This window comes from Cavia porcellus, unplaced genomic scaffold (assembly GCF_034190915.1).
Source record: "Cavia porcellus strain 051 isolate PalLab524CR breed Dunkin Hartley unplaced genomic scaffold, mCavPor4.1 scaffold_30, whole genome shotgun sequence".
Lineage (NCBI taxonomy): Eukaryota > Metazoa > Chordata > Mammalia > Rodentia > Caviidae > Cavia > Cavia porcellus.
In genome coordinates, this window is record NW_026947513.1 from 4,834,002 (window position 1) to 4,858,652 (window position 24,651).

At 38.0% G+C, this 24,651-nt stretch overlaps 1 protein-coding gene across 2 annotated transcripts in view; it reads right to left on the bottom strand.

Annotated features, from left to right (window-relative positions):
* Adgra3 (adhesion G protein-coupled receptor A3) overlaps positions 1–24,651 on the bottom strand; it is a 114,646-nt gene that overhangs the window by 41,624 nt on the left and 48,371 nt on the right. For both annotated transcript variants that reach the window (XM_063240526.1, XM_063240527.1), the window contains exons 5-10: positions 14,793–14,864; positions 12,019–12,179; positions 9,423–9,636; positions 5,375–5,539; positions 1,509–1,710; positions 508–663 (exon numbers count right to left, since the gene is read on the bottom strand). In XM_063240526.1, coding sequence (XP_063096596.1) covers positions 508–663; positions 1,509–1,710; positions 5,375–5,539; positions 9,423–9,636; positions 12,019–12,179; positions 14,793–14,864 — 970 coding nt within the window. The remainder of the gene's footprint in view (positions 1–507; positions 664–1,508; positions 1,711–5,374; positions 5,540–9,422; positions 9,637–12,018; positions 12,180–14,792; positions 14,865–24,651) is intronic.

The window sequence follows — 24,651 nt, forward strand, 5'->3', positions numbered from 1 at the left end:
TCGTGTTTCACTTCAGGCATACATAGTATGATGTTCAAATCATGGTTCACATATCTATTTCCTAGAACAATTAATATTTCATTAAATTTTTATAATTTGTATATTCCAACCATTTGAGACTTTTAATAGTCTCTCATTTCCCCAGGCTATTACAAAAGTAATTACATGGTTCACAAGATGTGGGTGATAAAACACATATTAAGAAGGGTGAACATGTGGCTGTGTAGATGAGGGACATTCCAGGGGCCAAAATAAATAGCCCTGGCTAACTCACAATTCAGAAGCTGAAGTCTGCTTTCTACTACACTTCTCTCTATAGCATCATGGTGCCTTATAATGTTCCAGAACTGATAAATCACTTTTATTCCCAGCAACTCATAGGTCACTATGATAACTTTCTCAATAATAAATCTGGAAACTGAAAAGCATATGTAGTTTAAACATGGCAAAGATTTGAAAATACAGATTCGACTCTAATATTTGTTGACAGATCTGAAGTCAGAGTACCTCTTTCGATTTTTCCTCTTTGGTAAATTTTCCAAATTTTTCTATCATTTCAGCCACAAATATAACATCCATTTTGTCAGAGAAGTTGGCTGCTTCCACGGTGTAAGCCAGTAACTGCCGGGCTGTTGCCACAGCGTTTGTAAGATTGAGGGGCATCTGCATGAAAAAGGCAAAATAAAGTGGTTTGAAAAAATGGCTACAACATTTCTGACATTTTCACTCCACATTTCAAGACACGATGATACACTGAAATAGTGTCTACTCATCCTAATCTTAAAATGCTTTTTCAAATTGTAATACAAATCATCCTGAGGAAAATTTTTTCAAAACTGGAACTATAACAATACCAAAGAAACACATCTGATAAACATGCTGCAAGGTATCCTCCTCTCTGCTTCTCCAAATTCTAGGCATTCCTCCTCCCACTGCGCAGGAAAGCCTTTCCCCCAGGACTCCATTGAGCAGGGACCAACAGCTCCCTTGGAGCCATAGAGTATTTATCTTTATTGCCAGCAATGCTTTTCGTTTGCTAATTTACTGACTTACACACTGACTTAGTCCTCACCACTGCAAAAGGGTTAAGGATTAACAAACTAAGCAACACAGGAGTTACCTCCCAGCTGCTTAAAGTCCAGTAAAGTTTTAAAACGGTGAGGAGAAGCACAGATAGTCGGAGGCATGTGAGTCCTGCAAGCACTGGAAGGACTCACTTTTGCTAAGTGGAATCTGAAAGGAACCCCAGATGCAGCTTTCCACATGGACTGGACGAGTGGCTGGAATTTTTGTCTGGTGGGTGCACATGACAGAAGTATTCAAAAAAGGCGGAAAGTCAGGTAGTGACTGGAAGGGAAGAGGGACATTGTACAGAACCTGATTCCCCACAGAGAAATAAATCAGTGGAAATATTTACACCAAAACCTTACTTTGCTTTGTATTTATTTAAAAAAATGAATACCACATTTATTCATAGCGTCAAAGAAATGGAAAGATTTTCTAGTTACCTGATTAAACATATAAAGAACTCTAGTGACATCATTTGCATACTGGCAGCGAGAATAATCATCATCTGCCCAAAAGCCACCTCTGTCACACCTGCGCCAAGCCTTCTTTTCATCCTGCGGGTTCCCGGGATAGATCCCGCTGCCATGGGTGTTCCGGGTGCACTGCAGATGGGCAGTGATGCCTGCCAAGGTTCTGGGCCACCTGCAGAGGTGAGGACAAAACTGGGTAAGAAAACCCGGAATGATGGGGATAAAGCAAGTACCGCAACAACCAAGGAAAAAATCCAATCCATACATGTACAGAGCCACAGAGAAAAATCAAGACAAACGCATGAGTCGCTGAAGACTAAAGGCCACAGGGTTTTTTTTTTTTTTGCTTAAATGGTTATGTTTTGATCTGCACTGTTTTGTTGTTATGCCCTCTTTTATCTCAATCTCCATTTTATTATTTTTTTATTTTTATCCTTTTAATTAAGGGGAAAATAAATTTAAAAAATAGCAGGATATATTATAGTAACCCACTTTGATTTTCTATTAACTTGATTTGAAGCCCTGTATTTCTCTCACCATCTTGTTTTGACTGATTTTCCTCTATTCTGTTTTGTTTGATAGTACCAGGTTCGAAAGTTTAGGCAACAGCTGTGAAGATAGTGGGATTCATTATAATGCCCATTCTCGTTGACTATTATCTACTTTTGAAGACCTGTAATGTTTCCCATGTTTTGGTTTTGTTGGTTTCGTTCTTTATTGTTTTGTTCAATTTTATTATAACTGATGATATAAGTAATTCTATTTGAGATAGCGGGAGGCATTATGGTAACCATTGTTGATCACCTTGTATTATGCTTTTACATTATCTATTATGCCCACCCTTTTGATTTGACCGACTCTGTTCTGTCACATTTGGTTTTACTCTCTTCCAAAAAAGCAGTAAGAACCGTGGGAGTAATAAAACCCAAAATGTGTAATAGTCATTGTACAAAAGAGAGGAAAAGGAAGTGCTCTAAATGATATAACTGCATGTATATTTAAGTGTATAAGATAGACAATGATATTACTGAGTTTTGTTGGATCATTGAACAGAACTTTTTGCAGTCCCACTGTTTGAATGTCCACTTTATATAATTTAATTTTGTAACTTGAACAAATATTTCTAAGATGACAATTTGTAATCCAGTAACTAGTGATTTCCTATTGTTTATTTTTTTTCTGAAATTCTGTATAACTTGTACCCTTTTTCTGCTTTTCTTTCCCCTTTTTCTCCTTAAATAAAAAAAAAAGTTAACATGGATGACCCTGTGGTAAGCCTACCAGCTGAGTGTATTTCAATACTATGACACAATTATTTTTGCAGAATAAAATTATAAAGCTTTCTAAATATCACCATGAAGACAGAAATGTCATTGCAACCAGCAGAATAAAAAATAAAAGTGGATGCATCTTAAGACCACAATGCTACGTGGCAGAAATAAAACCCAGAAAGTGAAATGTGGCATTGTTTTTATATGAGAAACTGAAAGTGTAATACTTTAAGGAGAAAAATAAAAGGTAGCTAACAGGAACCAAGAAAGACAGGTACAGACCTGTAAGGATGAGACGGGGAGAGCTGGGAAGGGGAGGGCAAGAAGAAAGAATCGACACGGGACATGTGCATGCATCCATCCTGGGGATGAATGCATTTATTATGAATCGCAAACGTACACTAACAAAAACAATTCATAAAAACAAAATTGGTGGTCTTCTTGTGTTTTTCCTTAATAACTGTTGGTATACTGTTGGTGCATGAAACCATTAGGAACGTAAGGGAAGACTTTCCCCAACTATGATCAGCGGGCCTTCTGCAGAAGTACGGTTGGTACATGTACAGGAAAAAGAGGTCCTTCTTTCAAACCTGGCTCTTCAGTGGTTGTCTGGGAACTTTAGGACCAGTCTGTATTCCAGAGACAGTTAACTGGTACAGCTAGTTTCTGCTGTTTAATCTGTTAGGGCAAGTGCTGAACACCTACTGCCCTCTGGAGAAACTACAATTTTGGTGTGTGCTACATAATCAGTCCCTAGCAAAAACTTCGGGTGCCAAGTCTCCAGTGGCTTCCTTTGGCAGAAACACTGTACAAAAACTGCTGTCCTTATGCTGCTGCTGGAAGAATAAACTGTGTGACGCCTTCTGATACAAAGAAGCCTAATTCTGAATTCACCTAGAGCCTATCTGTGTCTTCTTCCCATATGCTACAGCTACACACTGACCTTGACATTTATTATAGCTCACAGTACAATTCTATTCGGAGGCCTTCTAGGAAATTTCTGGGTGTGGCCAAGGCCTTAATGACATCCAAACACTGCAAATAACAAAATTTATGAGGGAAAAGCTACTCACTATACCAGAAACAACACAACCTGTTGGCATAAGTTATCACCTTTTGAGGGGTAAGAGAAAGCTACCCCTTTGTTATTTGAGTTCTCTTTCTCCAAATGTGGAAATGAAATTAAGTGTTTTTCAATACAAGTTATGGCTGATTCATAACACAGCAGGCACTAAATTATAGTATTGTTCACATCAAAACAGAATTTATTATCAAAACCATATAAATAGATCAAGCACTACAATTCAATATTATTAATGCAGTGAGAGTTTAATTGTATATTTTAAGGAGTGCCAAAAGATAAATAATACGTAAATTGGTAAAATATTTAGATTTTTCTATTTTTATAAACCAGACAATCTACTATAAACAAAAAACACGTTATGACTATTTAACAGAAGTTGCTGAGTATAACAGAATTAACCAATATTATTCATGTTTAAAGTAGGCAATATAAACATAGCTTAATATTTGGTACACATAAGACTTCCATTGGTGAAAATAAATGCTGATTTCCACATGCACAAGTCAAGAATAATTTTTTTTTTAATTTTTTAAAAAAATAAAAAAGTAATAAAGATACATGTGAATTAATGAGGTTATTATTGCTCCTTCTTCTTGGGTTGGAAAGATTAGTATCAGAGGGTTTTCTTACTCTTAAAACACTGGGATTATTGCACAGAAGTGGCAACAGAATCCACCAGAGACAATGCAAACTTGGCATTAAATAATCTTTACACTGCCTAAAAAAGGAATATGTTCCCCTTTGTTTACATCAACTATAAACTCATTATTAAAATCTCTGAATATGAAGAATATCGAGATAACATAACTAAAGCACTGTTAAGATGCAGTTTTTAAGAGTTTAAGGTAAAACTTGTTACTTCTCAAAAGTTCTAAACTTTCCACTAAAAATTAAAATTAACCCATTTGTTTACCTTTCTACAATTCTGACAAATTCCCTTGACATTTTAATGATTTCCCCCAAGTGTCAGATTACCCAGTGGCTTTCATTTTCCAAAGTCCTGTCACTTAATTTCCAGAAGAATGGAATAGAAGAAAGTAAAGTAAGTGTATTTTCTAATTATGCTATCACAACTGCGGACAGTTAAGTGATTAGCAACAGAAAATCTCCCCAAGTTTATCCATAAAAGAATCTTTGAAGAACAACAAGATAGTACCATTACCCTGTCTGAATTTTATATTATTTTCACCAAAATGTTTCCTTAAAGTAGTGGTTTTTAGCTTACATTTACAAAGCCATTTGTTAAAAATGCCTTCCAGAGACTCTTATACCAAGAGGTCTGAAATAAAGTTCAAGCATTTTTTTTACATGCCCATAGAGCATTCTGAAACTATCATTCTAACGGACAGTCTGTAGACAAGATGTTAGGATATGTGCCCGTTTTCTCAAATTTTGTTACTGAGGATGGGCATCCAACTAAATGCCTCTGAGGATAAAAAGAATTTGGGCAAAAATTTTTGAGTACGTTCTGTATCACTGACCTGAAATCACCTTTGTTGTTTACCACTCTCTCTGGAGGACAGTACTGCGCAGAGCTCTCTAACACCACAATATCAACAGTCCTTGTATTGTTCCCGCGTTTGGTCAGGACATGACAGCCCCAGTTTCCAGTAGAGCCAGCCTGAATATTAGAAATGGTTAGGGCACTGCATGAAAAAAAGATGTTAAAAAAGAGAACATGATTAGGCAAGAAGGAAGGCTATGGGTTTCAGTCATTCATTTAGCAAATACATCTGAATGAATCGTGGTGAACCAAGTACTTGCTAGACAGAGGAATTAAAAAACCGTGACCCCTCCTTTTTAAGTCCTCCCATGGCCAGCCAAGCCAAGGAGAAAGATGCTTCCAACGCAGTAAGAGCAGGGAGAGGAATACGAGTGAAGGGCAATGGCACACAGTGTGCGAGGCTTCTCCTGCCATCAAGAGAACAACAGAGCACTGGAGGCTGGGACGGCCAGCATCTCAGCACTAGCTGCAGCAAAGCTCGCAGAAGTCTCCAAATCTTCTCGACCTTATCAGAGATTCACAGCAAAACAGCCAAGCATGAAGAGGGGGTGGCACTATTTTGAATTGTGTAACTGAGAAATCATTTCAGGTAAAATAGTTTCTGGGAAAGGAAAACAACCTATAAAATCTCTACAACATTCAGTAATGATCAACTAATGCTTTCATAAAAGAAGATCCCACATAAAAGTACATTTCCATTAATAAAATGGCTGTATTTCTAAACAGCGCCCAGGAAACCCCATTTCTGAGATGCAGTCATAATTCTCTAACACTAAACCTACCAGGTAAAGAGCAATTGTTAGAACCTTCAGTTAACCTTTATTCTCCGACAGGCCCCACACTAAGCTTTCCTGACATACAGACATAAAAGATAAGAAATAATTAGAAATCAAGTACGTATCACTTTAATTAACTTAGAAAATTATGCCATGATGTTAATGTATACTTGGTCTCCTAAATCACTGATGACAGCACCAAATGTTCTGGGTATCTGTTATGTTGTAAATCACTAAAGAAAATGATTATTATCTTTACTAAGTGAGAAAAAGTCAATAATTACAATAAACATTATCAAGATGAAGTGACAAAAAGAATCTGATAATAATTTAAATAACCCAAAGTTTACAAACATTCTACAGTGGCTTTAGAATGAATGAGGAAGGAAACTTACTTGGTTGTAATGAGTCAGGAAGAAATGTTTTGCCAATGAAAATGATTCATTAACCCCCAGGTCCCAAGTTTTCTGGGTTCAGAGACTTCACTGGCGAGGTAACTTTTTTCTACTGTGTTTCCAACCACTAAACGAAACCTCAAAATTGTGTATTTCTGTCTCAATAACTTAGGAACCATTTGAATAACATGAATTTGAAATAAAATGCTATCTTATAATAATAAATTTCATTTTTATATAACCACAACTTCTCAATGGGATGTGTGGGTCTGTTCAGAGGTCTAGAAATTATCAAACCTCAGATTCAGATCAGACGGTGACAGTCATTCTTCTTCCAGAATGATTTTCACACAAGAGGCCCTTTTAGCCACTGTGATTACCAGAAGCCCACATGGCACACTATGACGCCATCAGAAGGGAGGAGGAAGCTTGGTCTGTTTGACATTGCACACTGCTGAATGCAAGGTGCACGGTGTCCAGCCAAGGTTGTCGCTGCTGAGCTTTCCGCAAATACTTGGAAGCTCCCTACATGGCACTTGTGTGGGCTGAGTGCCATGGCATGTGAGTTCCTGCCTGGGTAAACGAAACCCTTGTCAATTTTGAAAACTTCTGTGCTAACTTTTAGCATTACTTTCAATGTCTAAAAGCAATCACTGAAATAAAATTTCCACAAATCCGCTTGGCAGCAGTTTGGAAGAGCTCAGGACAGTTAGGGAGAAAGAAGAAGCTTCAGTTTCATCTTCTAAGAAAACTACAACCACTGATGTTTACTGAAGAAAAAGATTAAAGACACGAGGAATCAACAACTATCTCACATTTCCCAATTCAGTAATAACATATTTTTTCTTCTGTTACAACTTCTGTATCATTCTGGACTTTGAGTAAAGAATTTCAGTCTTTATGTGAGATATTTCTACCTTAGTCAAGGGTTTCTTCCAACAAAAATGTTAAACTGCTGTCCTCAGAACTGTTACGTACTGCTATAAAGAATTTAGACTAAGTATGCCCTGCAAAAACAGATTTATAAAGTAAATTTATGTACTCTGGAGTCACAGGGACTGTTTTCATTAAAAATATATTGGGTTCTTTTATGTAGAAAATGGCTTATTGTATTTCTAAAGATTTACTTTGATATATATGCAAAATAGTGTATAATTTGTTGAGTTTTGACATATATACATGCCTATAAAATTATCACCACAATGAAAAATACTGTAATAATGAATATAGAATTCCTAACAATTAATCTTATCCCACAGTAAGGGAATTCTGTTTCTGGTGGCTGCAGAGTAAACTCATCACAAGCCATCCTTCCTCCAGCTAGCAACTCTGAAGAGGGGCAGAGAGACCCTGAAGAGGAACTGATACAGGAAGAACAGATCAGAACCAGGGAGCAACCTGGGGACTATTTTACTGGCTTTTGCCCAAAGGTAGTCTCCATGGAAACAGAAAATAACAATTTATTGGCTTGAAAAATCAGTGGACAGAGGTAGGAAAGAATCTTGCTAGAAACCCAAACTTGTATGCACAACATCCACCCACATCTCTTACTGACCCTGAACTACACACACAGGTAGGGCAGGCACCGAGGTTTCTGCTGCCGCCAAATGGAGTTTAAGTTTTGCCAAGTTAACTGCCTGATCAAACAAAAATCAGCTGTCCTGGGGAGGATAAGACAGAATCTAGAGTTAGGAGTCCACATACTTTTTCTTCAAAGGTCAGAGAGTAAATATTTTAGATTTTGCTCACCAAAAAGAAGTATTGGGGATATTACAGTACTGTACAAGATATATCCCAACATTATTACTAGACAAGTAAACAACATTTTTAAAAAAAACAAGAAAATATAAGATATATTGTAAAGAAAAACAACAAAAAAGGACCCTAAGTGCATATAGGGTTGGAAATATCAGGCAAAGATTTAAAAGTATTCATTATATTAGAATGAATGACAGAAGATAGAGAAAAATGTTTCTAACAAACAAGAAGTCTCAGGAAAAGTAAGAAAATTCTATTCAAGAAGTATCTAGACTTAAATTCCAACTCAGAAGCTTTAGTTTCTTGGCAATATTTTTCACAGAGTCTCTGTCCTGGCAGTTTACAAACTACAGCTATAACCTAACAGGCATTCAGGCCAATACTGACGTAGAGAGATAGAGAGATAGATCACTTGGTCAAAAAGAAGGGAAGTAGGGAGAGAAAGGAGGGAAGATATTTAATTACTTTAAGTAAAGGAGCTACCAAAATAAAATAAGTAGTGTGTGATAATATCTTATATATTTTTAAGTCTATCTTCTACAGCTTATAAAATTCATTCAAATTAACTGGTATTCACACCAATCAGGACTGAGCATTCAGATATTACATTGTTTTATATTCATAGGCAGGGAGAATTGTCCTAAACATAATATTAATCATAAAACTAAATAGCAAAAATCAATTAATCCCTGAGAAAAAATAGTAAATATGTAGTAGGAAACAATCGGAAATTAAGTTTAGTACTAAAAATTCACATTTTTCTTCTGAAAGTATTGAACATTCCATTTTTAAAAAACATTTCTATTTTACATTAAACTTTTTCTTCTAAAACTGGAACGAAAGGCCAGGGAGGTAGTTCAATGGCACTGCCTGCCTCGTAAGTGTGAGGCGTTGGGTTTGATTCTGATACCAAAAAATAAATTAAGTAATTAATTTTAAGAAACTGGATGGAAAGATGAGTAACAATCAGGAAAGAGAAATGCTAGATGTGATTTCTAAATGCAACAAGCTAATGTATTAATTTGAATTCCAACTAAATAAAACTCCAAAAGGAGAAGTGAAAACCAGAGGTAATTCTTCATCTAAAAAAATTTACCTGGCAATCAACGAGCAGTTGTGGATCATGTTCTTTTCAACAAAGATACCTTGGGACTCATCAGTTTCCACTATCCGCCCATCCTGGTACCATAACACCTGCATGTCCTGATCAATGTAGGAGGCCATGCACTGGAAGGGAAGGCTGTCCCCTTCGAATACCACCTGGCGGTGGGATGGAGTCATGTAGAAGGATGGCAACTCGAGGGGAGGATCTAGGAGACAACAAAACACAGACTTAGTGAGCAGACACGTTTTCATGTGCTGCAATTCAAAAATTACACAAATCCTGTGTAAAGTTATAAAAACAGCACAGTGCACTTCAGTAAGCAGCGTTCTACCACCAACACTAAGACAGCTGTTACTGAGTTATGTAGGGTGCTGGTTTAGGTCCAGCCGTCAAGGGCTGGGGTTAGAGCCCTATTCCCAGCTGGCAAGGTAGACAGTGATGGAAGTAAGACGTGAGGCCTGGAGGAAGGCCCTGTCTGCACAGAGGGTCCTTTCCTCGGAAGGACGTGCTGCTCTCCTGGCAGCAGAACAGACTGTTACTAAGCCAAGCCTGACCCTCACACTGCTCTCTGGCTGCCAGTCCTGCTTGACTCGTTCCAATGGATGTTCCTACCATGAAGTCACCACCATGAGGCTTTCTCCAGAAGCAAAACCCACAAGACAACTTGATATTGAACTTTCAGCCTCCAAAACTGTCAGTTAAAAGTACGTATTTTTGATATACAGTAACCCAGCTCCAGGTATTTTGTTACAGTAACAAAAACCAAACCATCAGCAACAGATAAAAACAAAATGAAGTAAAATTAAAATGAAACAATTTCATATTCAATTCTAGCATTCAGAGTTCTTCCTTTTTGATAGCATCATCACCATTATGAAATGATCACAGAAACAAACTAAAAGAACAAACTGTATAACAATACTTAAATCTAGAAAAATGGAACCAGTGAAAAATACTAGCATTTACCATTTTAAAACACATTTTTGAAAATAAATTACAGTACCTTTGATTAAAATATTAGTTTCTGGATGTAAAGGTAATGCATATTCACAGCAGAAAATTTAAAACATTAAAAAAGAAGCAAAAAAACCAATTTTATCTTTTATGATCACTTTAGCAAAGGATGACATACTTCCTTTGAGCCAGAAAAATAAAAGGGAAAGATTTTAAATATACATAATGCAAAAATGTACAGCAACCTTAATAAAAGCCTTTAAATTATTTAGTTCATTCGTGTAACACAAAATTCTATTTTTAATAGTAGTATATCTTAAAGAATAATAGCAAACATGCAAAAATATACACAAAGAAATTAATCACTGCATTATTTACAGAGTGAGAATTTATTAATGAGCTAAATATGCAGTAATAAGCTGCTAAATTATGGGTACAACTGCACAATGTATCATTATGCATGTACTTTGTGATGAGGAAGTAAGTTTACATCATCTCACCTTTTAAAAGGTTACAAAATATCCTAGAATACGATGACATTTTTGTCACACTATAAGCAAAAGGTACAAAAGATAACATCAAGGTCTCAACACTGCTGTTTATGAATGATAAGAATGTGTACTTGAGCTTTCATTGCTTCTTTTATTTTTTTATTTCCCTACAGAAATCTTAATTTTTATTCAGTGAATATATTTTACTTGTGAAATAATAATGATAATGAGAAAAAGAGGGAAAAATAATTGTTTACTTCCAAACACAAATATGAGGCTGAAATTCCTTCTGCCATTGTATAGATTGGGTTACAGATTGTGCTTTGTTTTGCTTTCTGACATAGCTCACAGTAAATATGTTATTTTTCTCATGCCTTTAGATATTGTTCAAAATCATTATTTTCAAGAGCTGCATAATACTTCAATGAATGGAAGTACCAAAAGGAATTAGAGCATTCCTCTATTTTTGAGAATTTAAGACATGCTTATACATAAATTTTCAATGTGATCATTTTCAAAGAAATACCTTTAAGCCATCGAGTTACATGATCTAACTGTATCATCCTTTTGACAACACCAACACATATTGCTGAGCTATACACTTCAAAACAATTCTATCACTGGGGGTGGAGGAATAGCTCCGTGGTACAGTGCTTGCCTAACACACTTGGGGGGCCCTTGATTTGATCCCTAGTTACACAAAATTAAAGAAACAAAACAAGATTACATCAGTTCACACTTCCATCAACAAACATGTGTATCTTGAAATTTTATTATTAAGAACAGTTCCTGACTTACTGTTTTTTGGTTTGTTTTTTGGTACCAGGGATAGAAATCACAACCACACTCTTGCAAGGTAGGCACTAATGCCGCTGAGCTAAATCCCCAACAATTCCTGACTTATTCTAATAGAAAATCTTAGTATCTACGCTAACTCTTTGAAATTACTTTTCATAAAGCTGTTTGGAACCTAAGAACACCTATATTGAAGACCAATTGAAAGCATGCTGCTTTCTAGTCCAGTTGGCTTAATGTTGGCAAAACCTAGTATTATTAGCCCTCTAAGAGTAACAGTTAGTCAAGAAAAACACACTAGGAGTGGAAATACCGTAACACTTCCCTGGTTTCGGTGTCCTCCTTACCGCATGTCAGCAGCTCCTGCTTGACGCCTGTGACGGGCTGAGCTTGCAGTGACTTAGGGTAGACACACCTGGTGTCCCGTACGGTGATGTTCCTCTCCTTCACCCAGCGGTGCATCCACAGGATGTTACAGTCACACAGAAGGTACTCAGTCTGAAACTCTCTGTAACACACACACGTTAGAGACGACAGGGAAGGGAAGGAAGCTGCACTGCTGTTCCACATGGTTTCTTCTCTGCGGTCCAGAACGGCAATGCTCCTCTCCACCATGCCTGTGCATACACCATCAACCAGTTATGGCCTCCCGTCCACGGACCCAGCACGGGAGTGCCGGGCCCCACCCTCTTACCCACTGATCTAATTTTAGCCCAAGTTGGTATGGAAAAAAAAAAAAAAAGAAGGCATCAGATTTTCTCTTCTATGCAGCCAGTTCCATAACCCCAAGGTTCTGCAATCTCAAATCCCCATTCTTTCTGTCCATCAAACCTGCATCCATTTATCGTAAAGCACATGGCAATAATTTTAAATTGCAAAGTCTTCCTAAATTTTTCAGTATCATTATTACCATATTCCTGGTCTAAATGCCTATAATCTTTCCTGTTGTTTTGGCAGTGAAATAGCAACACACAGCAATACAAGGACTATTTTATATTGCTGTATTCTAGACCTCTGACAAGACTGTCTGGGTCCTCTAGGCTGGAAACTAATTCTGAAAATTTTTCCTGTGCACCAGATTTACAAATTTAATAAAGACACAGCAGTTCAAAATTACAAAAATCAGACTATTTCATACTTAATATGGAAGAAAATAATACTGTCTTTAGATGAAACAGAAAGCTTTGTTACGGCCTTTGAAAGGCTACACACACAGAGTCTAGATATATATAAAATACTTTCCTGAACATTCTTTTCACTAAGCATTGACTATTCATATTTTATGCTAAATTCAGCTAGCAAAACATAACAAGTTGTTACTCCCTGGCAATATGGAGGATATGACATTAACAGGAGGAACAAAACATAAATATAAGTAAAATAAAATATAAAACATTCCATAAAAATGAATCAACAAAGTGCCAACAACAACCCTACATCTGCATGTTAACACTGTCAGGGCATTTGACTAGGGATCAACTCCCTAGTTTGGCGAAAGGAAGCAAAGAGATAACAAATCTTAAAATAATACCAACAGGGGCCGGAGATTCACCTCAGCCTGCCTGGCAAATGCAAGGTCATGAGTTTGATTGCGCAGTACAAAAAAACAAAAAAAAAAAAATCAATCTATCTCACTATCTATCTATATCTCCATCTTCTGGGTAGCCAGGTGAAAACAGTGACTATGTTTCTCATCTTACAGAAAATACTTTCCATATTCCTTCTCCACATGACCTTAAAAAGTCAAGGTTATCCTTTGCGATTCTATGTCTTAAACTGCAGAGAAGTGATGCAGATGTAACTTAGTAGTAAGCACTTGCCCGATGTGTGCAACATCTTGGGTTGAATCCCCAGCACCAACACAAAATGAAAAGACAGGGTGAGCAGAGCACACCTGGAATCTCAACACTGCCACGCTGCAGCAGGGGGTCTCAAATCTGAACCCCATCTGGGCAAGTGAGTCACTTAGTGAGACCCTGTTTCAAAATAAACAGAAATAAAAAGGGCTGGGGAAGTAACTAAGTGAAAGGCCCGGAGCCTTAATCCCCAGGACTACAATCGAGCAATTAATATCAAAACCTAGAGGAATGAGCCCAGTAATGGTGTCAGAAGGAGCTGTTTCCACTCATAAGCAGGACTCTGGACAGAAATAGCAGCACTGGAAAAAGTGACCCGATGGATGCTACAACACACACATCCCTGCAAGATGGAGAGCAGCCAGATGACAGACTCAACTGCTAACTCCAACTACTGGTGAGGAGAAGCTGCTAAAGAGACCCAAGTGACACATTTGCAAAAGGAGGAGGAAGGGACAAGGATATGGCATGGGCCGGGCCTTGGGTTTGACTCCTCACCCCCACGAAAAAGGGGGAAAGAGGGAGGAACGAAGTCAACATACACTCTCAACAAAGGAGAAATTTTTCCTTGGAAAAAGGCTTGATCTTCTCAATCCCACAACACAGAGGAAAACTGAAAACATTAAATTGAACAGCAATTCCAACAGAAGTTTGTGTAACTTATAGCTCGAGATAGACTGAGGTTTATCTGGAAATATGGGGTCACACCAAAAAGTGACTTAACAAAATTGTGTCCGGGGACAATAATTAACCAATCCTTATAAAGTTTCCCAGAGCTGTGTGAACAGGCTCTTATACCAGCTTCATAAAGTAGGCCTTCAGTAAACATCCCTAAAAACATCAGTGGTAAGATATGAATTCAGAATGGACAGAGATTATTGGATAAAATTAAATCCTTAAAGTATAAAATATTGTTCACTATAAGTTCTTCATCAGGAGGATAGTTTACACTTTAGGGACTTAATTAGTGAAACAACAAAAACATTTACTGATTTGAAAATGTAACAGGAGAAACAATTAGCATTTTATTTCCTGGGAAGCTAGATTAGAGTGATGTAAGATTCTGAGAAGCAAATGGTCATCCCAGCCTGAAAGGCATTACTGAGATGTACTGTGTATTTGTCAGTGGGAATACAGGTTCCCAAGTAAGTCTCATTCTTGTAAACTCTTAAGATGTTCCTCATGAAATCCCTTAAACTACAAAGCAGCACTTTAAATTTTCAAAAATGAATAGATGCTGAGTAACACAAAAAATTCTTACTTACAAAGACCGCAATGAGCCAAGATAATCGAAAGTTCCTTGAGACAATGAAGAAAACAAATTCCCTGAAAGGTTTCTGGAAAAAAAAAGAAAGAAAAGTATTTTACTTTAAAAACACGGTTATATCAAATTTTAACTTTTTCGTGTTTTATCAAATACCATGTAATCATTAGGTAATGTTACAAAGAATTAATTAAAGTGTTTTTTTATTAATTTTATTTTAGAGGGAAAAAAACCCAAAAAACAAGAGACATACAAACAACTACAAAAACAAGAAAAAACCAAAACAATAACAATGACCAGATAGAGACTGGTCTCTCTGTTCAGCAGCAGAAATAGAGCATAAAATCTGGCAAGAGTGTTGAGACCAGGGGCTCAAAGGAAACACTGAAGACAACGTAACCTTGGTACTGGGTAAATTACACCTCTGTGTTCTCTGTTATATCAGGTGGCTTTGATATCCTACACCTATCCTGCAGCACCCACATGACTGGAGAAGAATGTTTCTTCCAAGTTTGACTCCAAGCCCGGGGGACTGGAGTGACAGGAGTACCCGGAGTGCTGGACTCACGCTCTGCAGGCAGCAGAGACAGACAGCTAAGGGTGTGCTCACCTTTGTGGGACTTATGACAGCAAAATGGGACTGAGAGCTTTGGGAAAACAGCAACACGCTCAAACTTCCTCCAGACCTGTCCCGTGCCTCTCGTAGTTTATCAAAAGCAGCTAGAATTTAGAACTAGAGCTCCCAAGTGACAAGGTAGGACAGGGCACATCAGAAGCCTGAAGAGAGAGAGCTGGGAGCTTTCACAGGTGCAACAGGCTCTCCTCTGGCTCTGCGAGGAGATCCTCAGGTAGGGAAGAGAGTGATCCCCTTTGCAGATGGACTCCCCAGTGTGGGGAAAGGAGAGAAGGAACTGGGGGAGGGGAGTAGCACCTGTCACGCCTGCTGCCAGGAGAACCTGCCCTGGAAGCCCAGCTCAAACCAACTAAGCAGTCTCCCTGAGATCAGTACACAACTCTGTCCAGTAAGAAGAGCCCAGACCTGCTTTATTATATGCTTGTAATGGTTGCCTGCCAACTTGAGAAATTTAGTTAAGAGCAGCTGATGGAATTGGCTCAGTAATTCCACACCCTTGCATAGACCCAGCCTAAGGCATCTTGTTGCCTGACTGTATAAAGGGGAGCTGAAGAAGGACAGATGTGCTTCTGTTCTTCGGAGGAGCTCCAGCCTTCCCTGCTTCAGCTCAGACATCATCGCTGGCTTCCAGCACACTCTGCAGCTTCCTGGGCAGAACCTCCAGCCATCCTGAGTAGACACACCCCCGCCGCCTTCCATCGCAGACCCATCGGCCTGCTGACACGGACCTGCATGGGGCACAGCTCCAGACCTTGGATGGAAACTTTCGGTCTCCAAGGTGCAGACACCGGCTTCAGGTTTCCTCATTGGACTCCAAGCTGCCCGTGGTAAGGCACTCGTCATTTCTCATACATTTATTTGTACACACTGTTTCTCTAGTAACATACTGATTAATACAATGCTTTAAGACTTTTTTGCCACACAGAAAATCTGGACGAAACGCTTCTGGTCCTCACAGAAGTTCCAAGAACTTTAAAAGAATCAGCAAAATTGTACAAGTGCAGATTGTAGGGACAATGAAAGAGCCCTTTCTCCTTTCTAGTCCGTCAAGGTAGAAAGCAAATACGAATTCTGAAAAAGATACCTAACTGATGGGAGTGTATATCACTGTAATATTCTAAGAAAACAATACTTATTCCATTAAAATGGACAAATGTACTTCTATGATGCTCTTCTACCTGAAATTATGAATACAATCATTTATATATATTTATATTTATTTGTTTATTTATAATGGGAGCAGCATGAAGAAATGGGATGTGTAACTAAATCAAGAAGGCCTCTGAGGTGCAGAGCACTGCAACAGTCCACTGGATATACATTAACACTAATTTCTTATAGAGCTACTTTAAATTTTTGTTTAGATGGTCTCACAATTCTTAACAGTAAACTGTGAAAATTTAAAAAAAAAAGCCATCCTACAAAAGTAGCACTTAAATATAAGAATTTCATTTTATAAAAACCACTGGATTCTAATATAGTTATTACTAGGTATCTTCTCTTAGAAATCACAGAAGAAGGAAAAGGAACCACACTAGAGAAATAAATCCCAACCGCAAACCAATTTTCGTTCAGTATTTCAAGGGGGAAAAAAACCCTTCTGGTTGGCTACACATCAAGTAAAGTAATTGACTTGCAGTTGGGGGCCACTAAAATATTACACATATTTTACACTGCTACAACCATATTCCATCACCGAAATGCTTACAAAGACAGCCATAGGGAACTGAAAATGACCCAGAGAAGAACTAAAATGAAGATGCACAATAGTAAAGCCGCTGTTCCAGGGTCACGGTGAGCTTCCTGATGGGGGGCAGGGCAGTTACCCACCTGTCCACTCCCCCCACTTTATGCTGTCATTCTTACTGTAGTTACATGTGCACGATGCATCACCTGTGTGTATCTAACGGAGTGTTTACCAAGGCTTATCTTTAAAGGAGGAGAAATACTCTGTAGCTAGAAAAAAGTATGAATTGAATCAACAAATAATCTTTTACTGGCACTTGTCTTTTAAAAGTAGGTTGCAAGTACCTTTTTTTTTTTTTTTTTTTTTTTAATTTTATTTAAGAGGAAAAAGAGAAAAACACAAAACAAAACAAAGCAGTGTAAGGTTACATATAATACAGAACTACAAAAAAAAGCATAACAGTAAGAAATCACCTGTTAATAGATTACATATTATCATCTTGGAAATAGTTGCTCAAATCACAGTATCAAAGAATACAAAGTAGACATTCAAACAGAGAGACTACAAACAGCTGTGTTCAATGATCCAAAAACATTAATATAGTCAGCTATTCAACATCCCTATACACACTTGCTGTTATATCCGTTAGAGCTCTTTTTTCCCCTTCCTCTCTTTTTACAACAAAATTTACACATTTTAGATTTTATTACTCCTTAGTACTTATTACTTTTTGGGGGGGGGAGAATAAAGTCAAATATGGCAGAACAAAGCTGTCAGTGAAAACCAAGGATAGACTTAGCACATGATGTAGAACAGAGTATACGGTTATTAACAGTAGTTATCAACGTTGTCTCTTGTTTCCTTAAAAAGATTTGTCTATCTCATTAGATATTATAAAGTTGGACAAAACAGTAGAGAACAAGACCAATAAAACTTAGACATTGTAAACATTACAGGACTTCCAAAGGAGACAATAGTCAAACCAGAATGGGCATCTTAGTGAATCTTACTGCCTTCAAAGTAGTTGCCATTACCCTCGGACCTGATACTATCCCACAGAATGGAACAGAGTCTAATCAGTCAAAACAAGATCGTGGGAGCATTACAGGACTTCAAAACAAGTTAATAGGAAATCGAAAAGAGTTACTATTATATATCCTAATTTTTTAAATTTTTCCCTTAATTAAAATAAACATAAGAAATAACTAAATAATTTTTTTAAAGAATAATAGTTACCATAGTGTGTCTTTTTCCTTGAGATATTTGGATAAAACTTCATATACTATAGCTTCAAATATTTCCATATCAAGAAGCCCGGAATAAAGCCTTTCTAATTAATAAGTGAAAATTTTATAAGGCTTCAAGGCCACATAATGGGGAATCATGATTGCCACATATTTTCATATATTTGAATCATTACTTACATTAGGGATACTATTCGGTATTCATATATGCGAGATTGATTTATTTCACTTATGAGTATGGTCTCAAGCTGCGCCCATTTATTGATAAATATCTCAATGTGATCCTTCTTTATAGCTGAATAATATTCCATTGTATAGAAATACCACAACTTTTTTATCCATTCCTCAGTTGATTGACACTTGGGTTGTTTCCAAGATCTGGCGATTACAAATTGTGCTGCTATAAACATAGGTGCACATAAATCACTGTGGTATGATGCTTTCAGTTCTTCTGGGAATATGCCTAGAAGTGGAATAGCTGGAATAAATGGGATTTCCAATCCCAACTTTTTGAGAAACCTCCAGACAGACCTCCACAAAGGCTGTACCAGTCTACACTCCCACCAACAGTGCAGGAGAGTTCCTTTTTCCCGACATCCTCTCCAGCATTTGTTATTGTTGGTTTTCTTGATCCTGGCCATTCTTTCAGGAGTGAGATGGAATCTCAGTGTGGTTTTAATTTGTATTTCTCTGATGACCAATGATGATGAGCATGTTTTCATATATTTATTTGCCATTTGCATTTCTTCATCTGAGAATTGCGTATTCATCTCAGATGCCCATTTTTGGATTGGATCTTTGAATTTTGGAGGTCTGAGTTTTTTTAATTCTTTATATGTTTTAGACAAGAGTCCCTTGTCTGAGAGAGAGTTCACTAAAATCTTTTCCCAGTTTGTGGGTTTTCTTTTCACTATGCTGGAGATTTCTTTTGACATGCAGAAACTTTTTAATAAGATGTGGTCCCAGTTATTGATTCTGGGAAGTGTTTCCCGTGCGGTTTGAGTCCTGTTCATGAATTCTCTACCTACTCCTATGTCTCCAAGGTTTCTACCCACTTTGTCTTCCAATAGATTTAGTGTTTCTGTTTTAATATTCAGATCTTTGACCCATTTAGATTTTAATTTAGTACATGGTGATAGACATGGGTCTAGCTTTAGTTTTCGGCAAATGGAGAGCCAGTTTTTCCAGCACCATTTATTAAAGAGACTGTCGTTCTTCCAGTGAACCTGCTTGGCTCCTTTATCAAAGATAAGGTGGTTGAGTGTGTTTGTAGTTGTGGTTGTATCTTCTAATCTATTCCATTGATCTTCGCCTCTGTTTTGATTCCAATACCATGTTGATTTTACTACTGTTGCTTTGTAGTATAATTTTAAGTCAGGGATTGTGATGCCTCCTGCTTTGCCTTTGCTGCTTAGAATTGCCTTTGCGATTCTAGGTCTCTTCTGGTTCCAGATGAAATTTAGGAGTGATTTCTCTAGATCTATAAGGTATGTTGATGGTATTTCTATTGGGATTGCATTGAATCTGTATAAGAGTTTTGGGAGAATGGCCATCTTCACAATGTTTGTTCTTCCTATCCATGAGCAAGGGATGTCTTTCCATTTTCTGAGATCATCTTCAATTTCCTTTTTCAGTGTATTATAGTTTTCACTGTATAAGTCTTTCACTTCTTTCGTAAGAGTAATTCCTAAATATTTCATTTTTTTGCTTGCTAATGTGAATAGTCCAGTTTCTCTTATTTCCCTCTCTGTAATTTTGTTGTTCGTGTATAGGAATGCTATTGATTTCTGAGTATTGATTTTGTATCCAGCCACATTACTGAATTTATTTATTGTATCTAAGAGTATTTCAATGGAGTTTAGGGGGTCTTCTATGTAGAGTATCATGTCATCTGCAAACAATGAAAACTTAACTTCTTGTTTTCCTATCTTTACCCCTTTTATTCCTCTTTCTTGCCTAATTGCTCTGGCTAGTACTTCCAGTACTATATTAAATAGGAGTGGTGATAAAGGACATCCTTGTCTTGTGCCTGATTTTAAAGTAAAGGCTTTCAATTTTTGGCCATTTAGAATGATGCTGGCTGTTGGTTTGTCATAAATGGCCTTTATTATATTGAGGTAAAGACCATCTATTCCAATTTTCTGTAGAGTTTTTATCATGAATAAATGTTGGACCTTATCGAAGGCTTTTTCTGCATCTATAGAAATGATCATGTGATTCTTATTTTTGGCTTTATTGATATGGTGGATTACATTTATTGATTTGCGTATGTTGAACCATCCTTGCATTCCTGGGATGAATCCCACTTGGTCATGGTGTATAATCTTCTTGATGATTTGCTGGATCCTATTTGCCAATATTTTATTGAGGATTTTTGCATCTGTGTTCATTAGGGAGATTGGTCTATAGTTCTCTTTTTTAGTTGGGTCTTTCTCAGGTTTTGGTACTAGAGTAATATTTGCTTCCAGGAACGACTTAGGAAGGATTGCTTCCCTTTCAATTTCATTGAACAGTTTGAGGAGTGTCGGCATTAGGTCTTCTTTGTATTTCTTGTAGAATTCTGCAGTGAATCCATCTGGGCCTGGGCTCTTCTTGGTGGGTAAGGACTTAATTACATTTTCAATTTCAGTAACAGAGATTGGGTTATTCAACAGTTTTACATCCTCTTGATCTAGCTTTGGCACTTCATATGCTTCTAAGAATCTGTCTATTTCTTCTGTGTTATCAAACTTTTGAGAGTAGAGGTTTTCGAAGTAGGTGTTGATGATCTTCTGTATTTCTATTGGGTCTGTAGTGATTTCTCCTTTTTCATTTCTTATTGCATGAATTTGAGCTTTTTCTTCCCTTTTTTTAATAAGGTTGGCTAGGGGCTTATCGATTTTATTTATTCTTTCAAAGAACCAACTCTTTGATTTGTTGATTCTTTGGATTGTTTTCTTAGTCTCTATTGCATTGATTTCTGCTCTGATTTTTATAATTTCCTCTCTTCTTTTGGCTTTGGGCTTGACTTGCTCTTCTTTTTCTAGCTGTTTGAGGTGTAGCATCAAGTTATTTATTTGTATTCGTTCTGTTTTCCTGATGTGGGAACTCAGTGCAATAAATTTTCCTCTCAGGACGGCTTTCATTGCATCCCACAGGTTCCGGTAAGTTGTATCTGTATTTTCATTTTCTTTTAGGTATTGTTTGATTTCTTCTTTAATTTCCTCTGTGACCCACTGATTACTCAAGAGTGTGTTATTCAGTTTCCATGTGTTTGTGGGATTTTTGCAGTATCTTTTATCATTAATTTCTAATTTCAGAGCGCTATGATCCGATAACATGCAAGGGATGATTTCAGCTCTTTTGCACTTGTTTAAATATGTTCTGTGAGCTAATATATGGTCTATTTTAGAAAATGATCCATGTACTGCTGAGAAGAATGTGTATTCTGATGTTGTTGGGTGGAACATCCTGTATATGTCTATCAAACCCATTTGTTCACAGGTATGATTCAGTTCTGTTATTTCTTTGCTCATTTTCTGTCTGGTTGATCTGTCCCTTGGTGTCAATGGCGTATTAAGGTCTCCTGTTACAATTGTGTTACTGATAATTTGAGTTTTCATTTCTGTTAATAATTGTTTTATATAACTTGGTGCTCTGGAGTTTGGTGCGTATATATTTAAGATAGTTATCTCTTCCTCTTGGAGTTTTCCCCTTACAAGTATGTAGTGACCTTCTTTGTCCTTTATGGTCATTGTTGGTTTAAAGTTCGCGTTGTCTGCAAACAGAATGGCTACTCCTGCCTTTTTCTGGATTCCTGCTGCATGAAGAATTGTTTTCCATCCTTTGACTTTCAGTCTGTGAGTATCCTTCTGGGTTAGATGGGTTTCCTGTAAACAGCATATGGTTGGATTTTGTTTCTTGATCCATTCTGCTAGTCTGTTTCTTTTGATTGGTGCATTGAGACCATTTACATTAATGGTTATTACTGTTAAATGCTGGTTAATTGTAGGAATGTTATCTCTCTGCTGTTGCATCTTTATCTTTCTGTTCTGTTTAATTATTTGCTTTGCTTAGTGGTTTTTTCCTTTGTGTATCTAAACTGTCTTTCAATATTTTTTGCAGGGTCGGTTTGGTGTTCATGAAGTTCTTCAGCTGTTCTTTGTCATGGAAGTATCGTATTGCACCATCTATTTTGAATGATAGTTTTGCAGGATATATCAGTCTTGGTTGGAAATCATTTTGCTTTAGGATCTGGAATATTTCACTCCATGCTCTTCTTGACTTTATCGTTTGTGCTGAGAAGTCTGCTGTGATTCTGATAGGTTTTCCTTTATAAGTGATCTGTCTTTTCTCTCTGACAGCTTTTAGTAATCTATTCTTGTGTTGGATTTCTGGGATGGTGATTATTATATGTCTGGGTGTAGTTTTATTTTGGTTATGAGTGTTTGGAGTTCTATATGCTTCACTGATCTTGATGTCAGTTTCTGATCTCATGCTTGGGAAATTTTCAGCTATTACTTCTCTAAATATCCGCTTGACATCCTTTATGTTGTCTCCCTCTCTTTCATTAATCCCTATCATTCTTATGTTATTCTTCTTTGCATCGTCTTGCAGTTGTTGAATTGTTGTTTCCTGATTCCTTGTTATTTTCAAAAGATCTTTCCTTTCCTGTTCACTAACTGCAATCATGTCTTCAAGGTCTGAAATTCTATCTTCACTTTCATTAAGGCGGTTTTTACAACTTTCAGTGGAGTTTTTTATTTCCTGTATATCTCTGTGCATCTGCATTATGTATTCTGTTTGTTTCTTATATTGCTCGTCTAGGGATTCTATCTTTTTGTTTAGTTCCTCCAATTTTTTATCTGTGTTTTCTTTAGATATATTTAGAATCTCTTTCATTTCTTTTATCATTTCTTCTTTTATCTGGGAGATTATTTCGAGTTTGAATTTCTTTAAAGCTTCCTGGAGTTGTTTGTCAACTTCAGTAGCTATTATGTCCGATATATGAGGTGGATGGGATATATTTTCTTCTATATACATTGCTCCTAGGGTTTCCTGAGATGGGCTGGAGGTTTGAGGTTGTAATTTGGTCTTTCGTTTTGTCATTTTGTATATTTCTGTGTTTCAAGTGTTATTTGAAAGCTTCCTCAGGATCTGTTGAAAATCCCCTTCTATGCTTGGAGCTACTGAGCCTCTGACACCGCACTATCCCAAGCCATTGGGCCTGCAGAACCAGTGTCCCTCCTCTGCCTGCTCAGAACTCCGCAGTTCCAGACAAGCTGGGCCTCAGGGACACTGTGCGCCCACCTGCCCCTTGGAAGATCCATAGCTCTTCAATTGCAGCCGGGTTAGGGTGCTCACCACAGGCCACAGTGCCTCAGGAGCCTGTGATCCCTCCCTGCTTGCAGAGATATCCACAGTCCTCTAGGCAAAGGAAGGGACTTCTTCAGGCACTCCAGATCCGCCCAGCTCCTCCTCTGCAGGCAGATGGCTAGGCGCGGCTGGGCTCGGGGGTTAGTGTAGGCCCGCCCATCCGTCAGGAGCTCAGCAGACTTCCAAGTGTAGCGGGGGGGGGGGGGGGGGGGCAGCTGTAGTGGCCTCTAACCCACTGCTCCACTTCACTGCACCCAGAAGCCTGGGGGGTCCGGAACAGTCTGAGATTTGGGCAGACTGTGCTGGGCACTCACCACAGGCTGAGGTGCCTCAGGAAGCTGCGATGCCTCTCTGCTTGCAGAAGTATTCAGTCCTTCAGACAAAGGAACGGGCTTCTGCAGGGACTCCGGATCCGCCCAGCTCCTCCTCTCCAGGCAGCCTGGCCCACACGCCAGCCCTGGCGCCGCCGCCGGCTAGGCCGCTGAAGAAAGAGCGTTCAGGTCTCCAGAGGGCTTCTCTAGCGGCAAAATGGCGACTCCGTGCACAAGACCGGCATCCACTGTGAGGGCGAGGCCAGGGCCGGCGGGGGACTGAGTGGGATGTGGAGGCCCAAGGCGAGGGACAGTCCGTGGGCGCGGCACGCGCAGGTTCCAAGTACCTTTTTTTAAAGTCCTATACATGTGGCTATCTGTGTGTGAGGGTAACAGAAAAGAAAATGGGATAATACATGTGCATCAGATCACTGACCGGGGCTATCTCACAGTGGTACGACTAAACAGATAGAGGGAGTATAAAGTTCGTATTTCACATGGTGTACTGTTCCATAATAAAATGCATCATTTCCGTGTTTTTGTATGTTTACACAATGGGAGTTCTTTATTCATCTGATGTACTTACAATTTCCTGAATAAGGAAAGTTGTATGGGAGGTTGTGACAGAC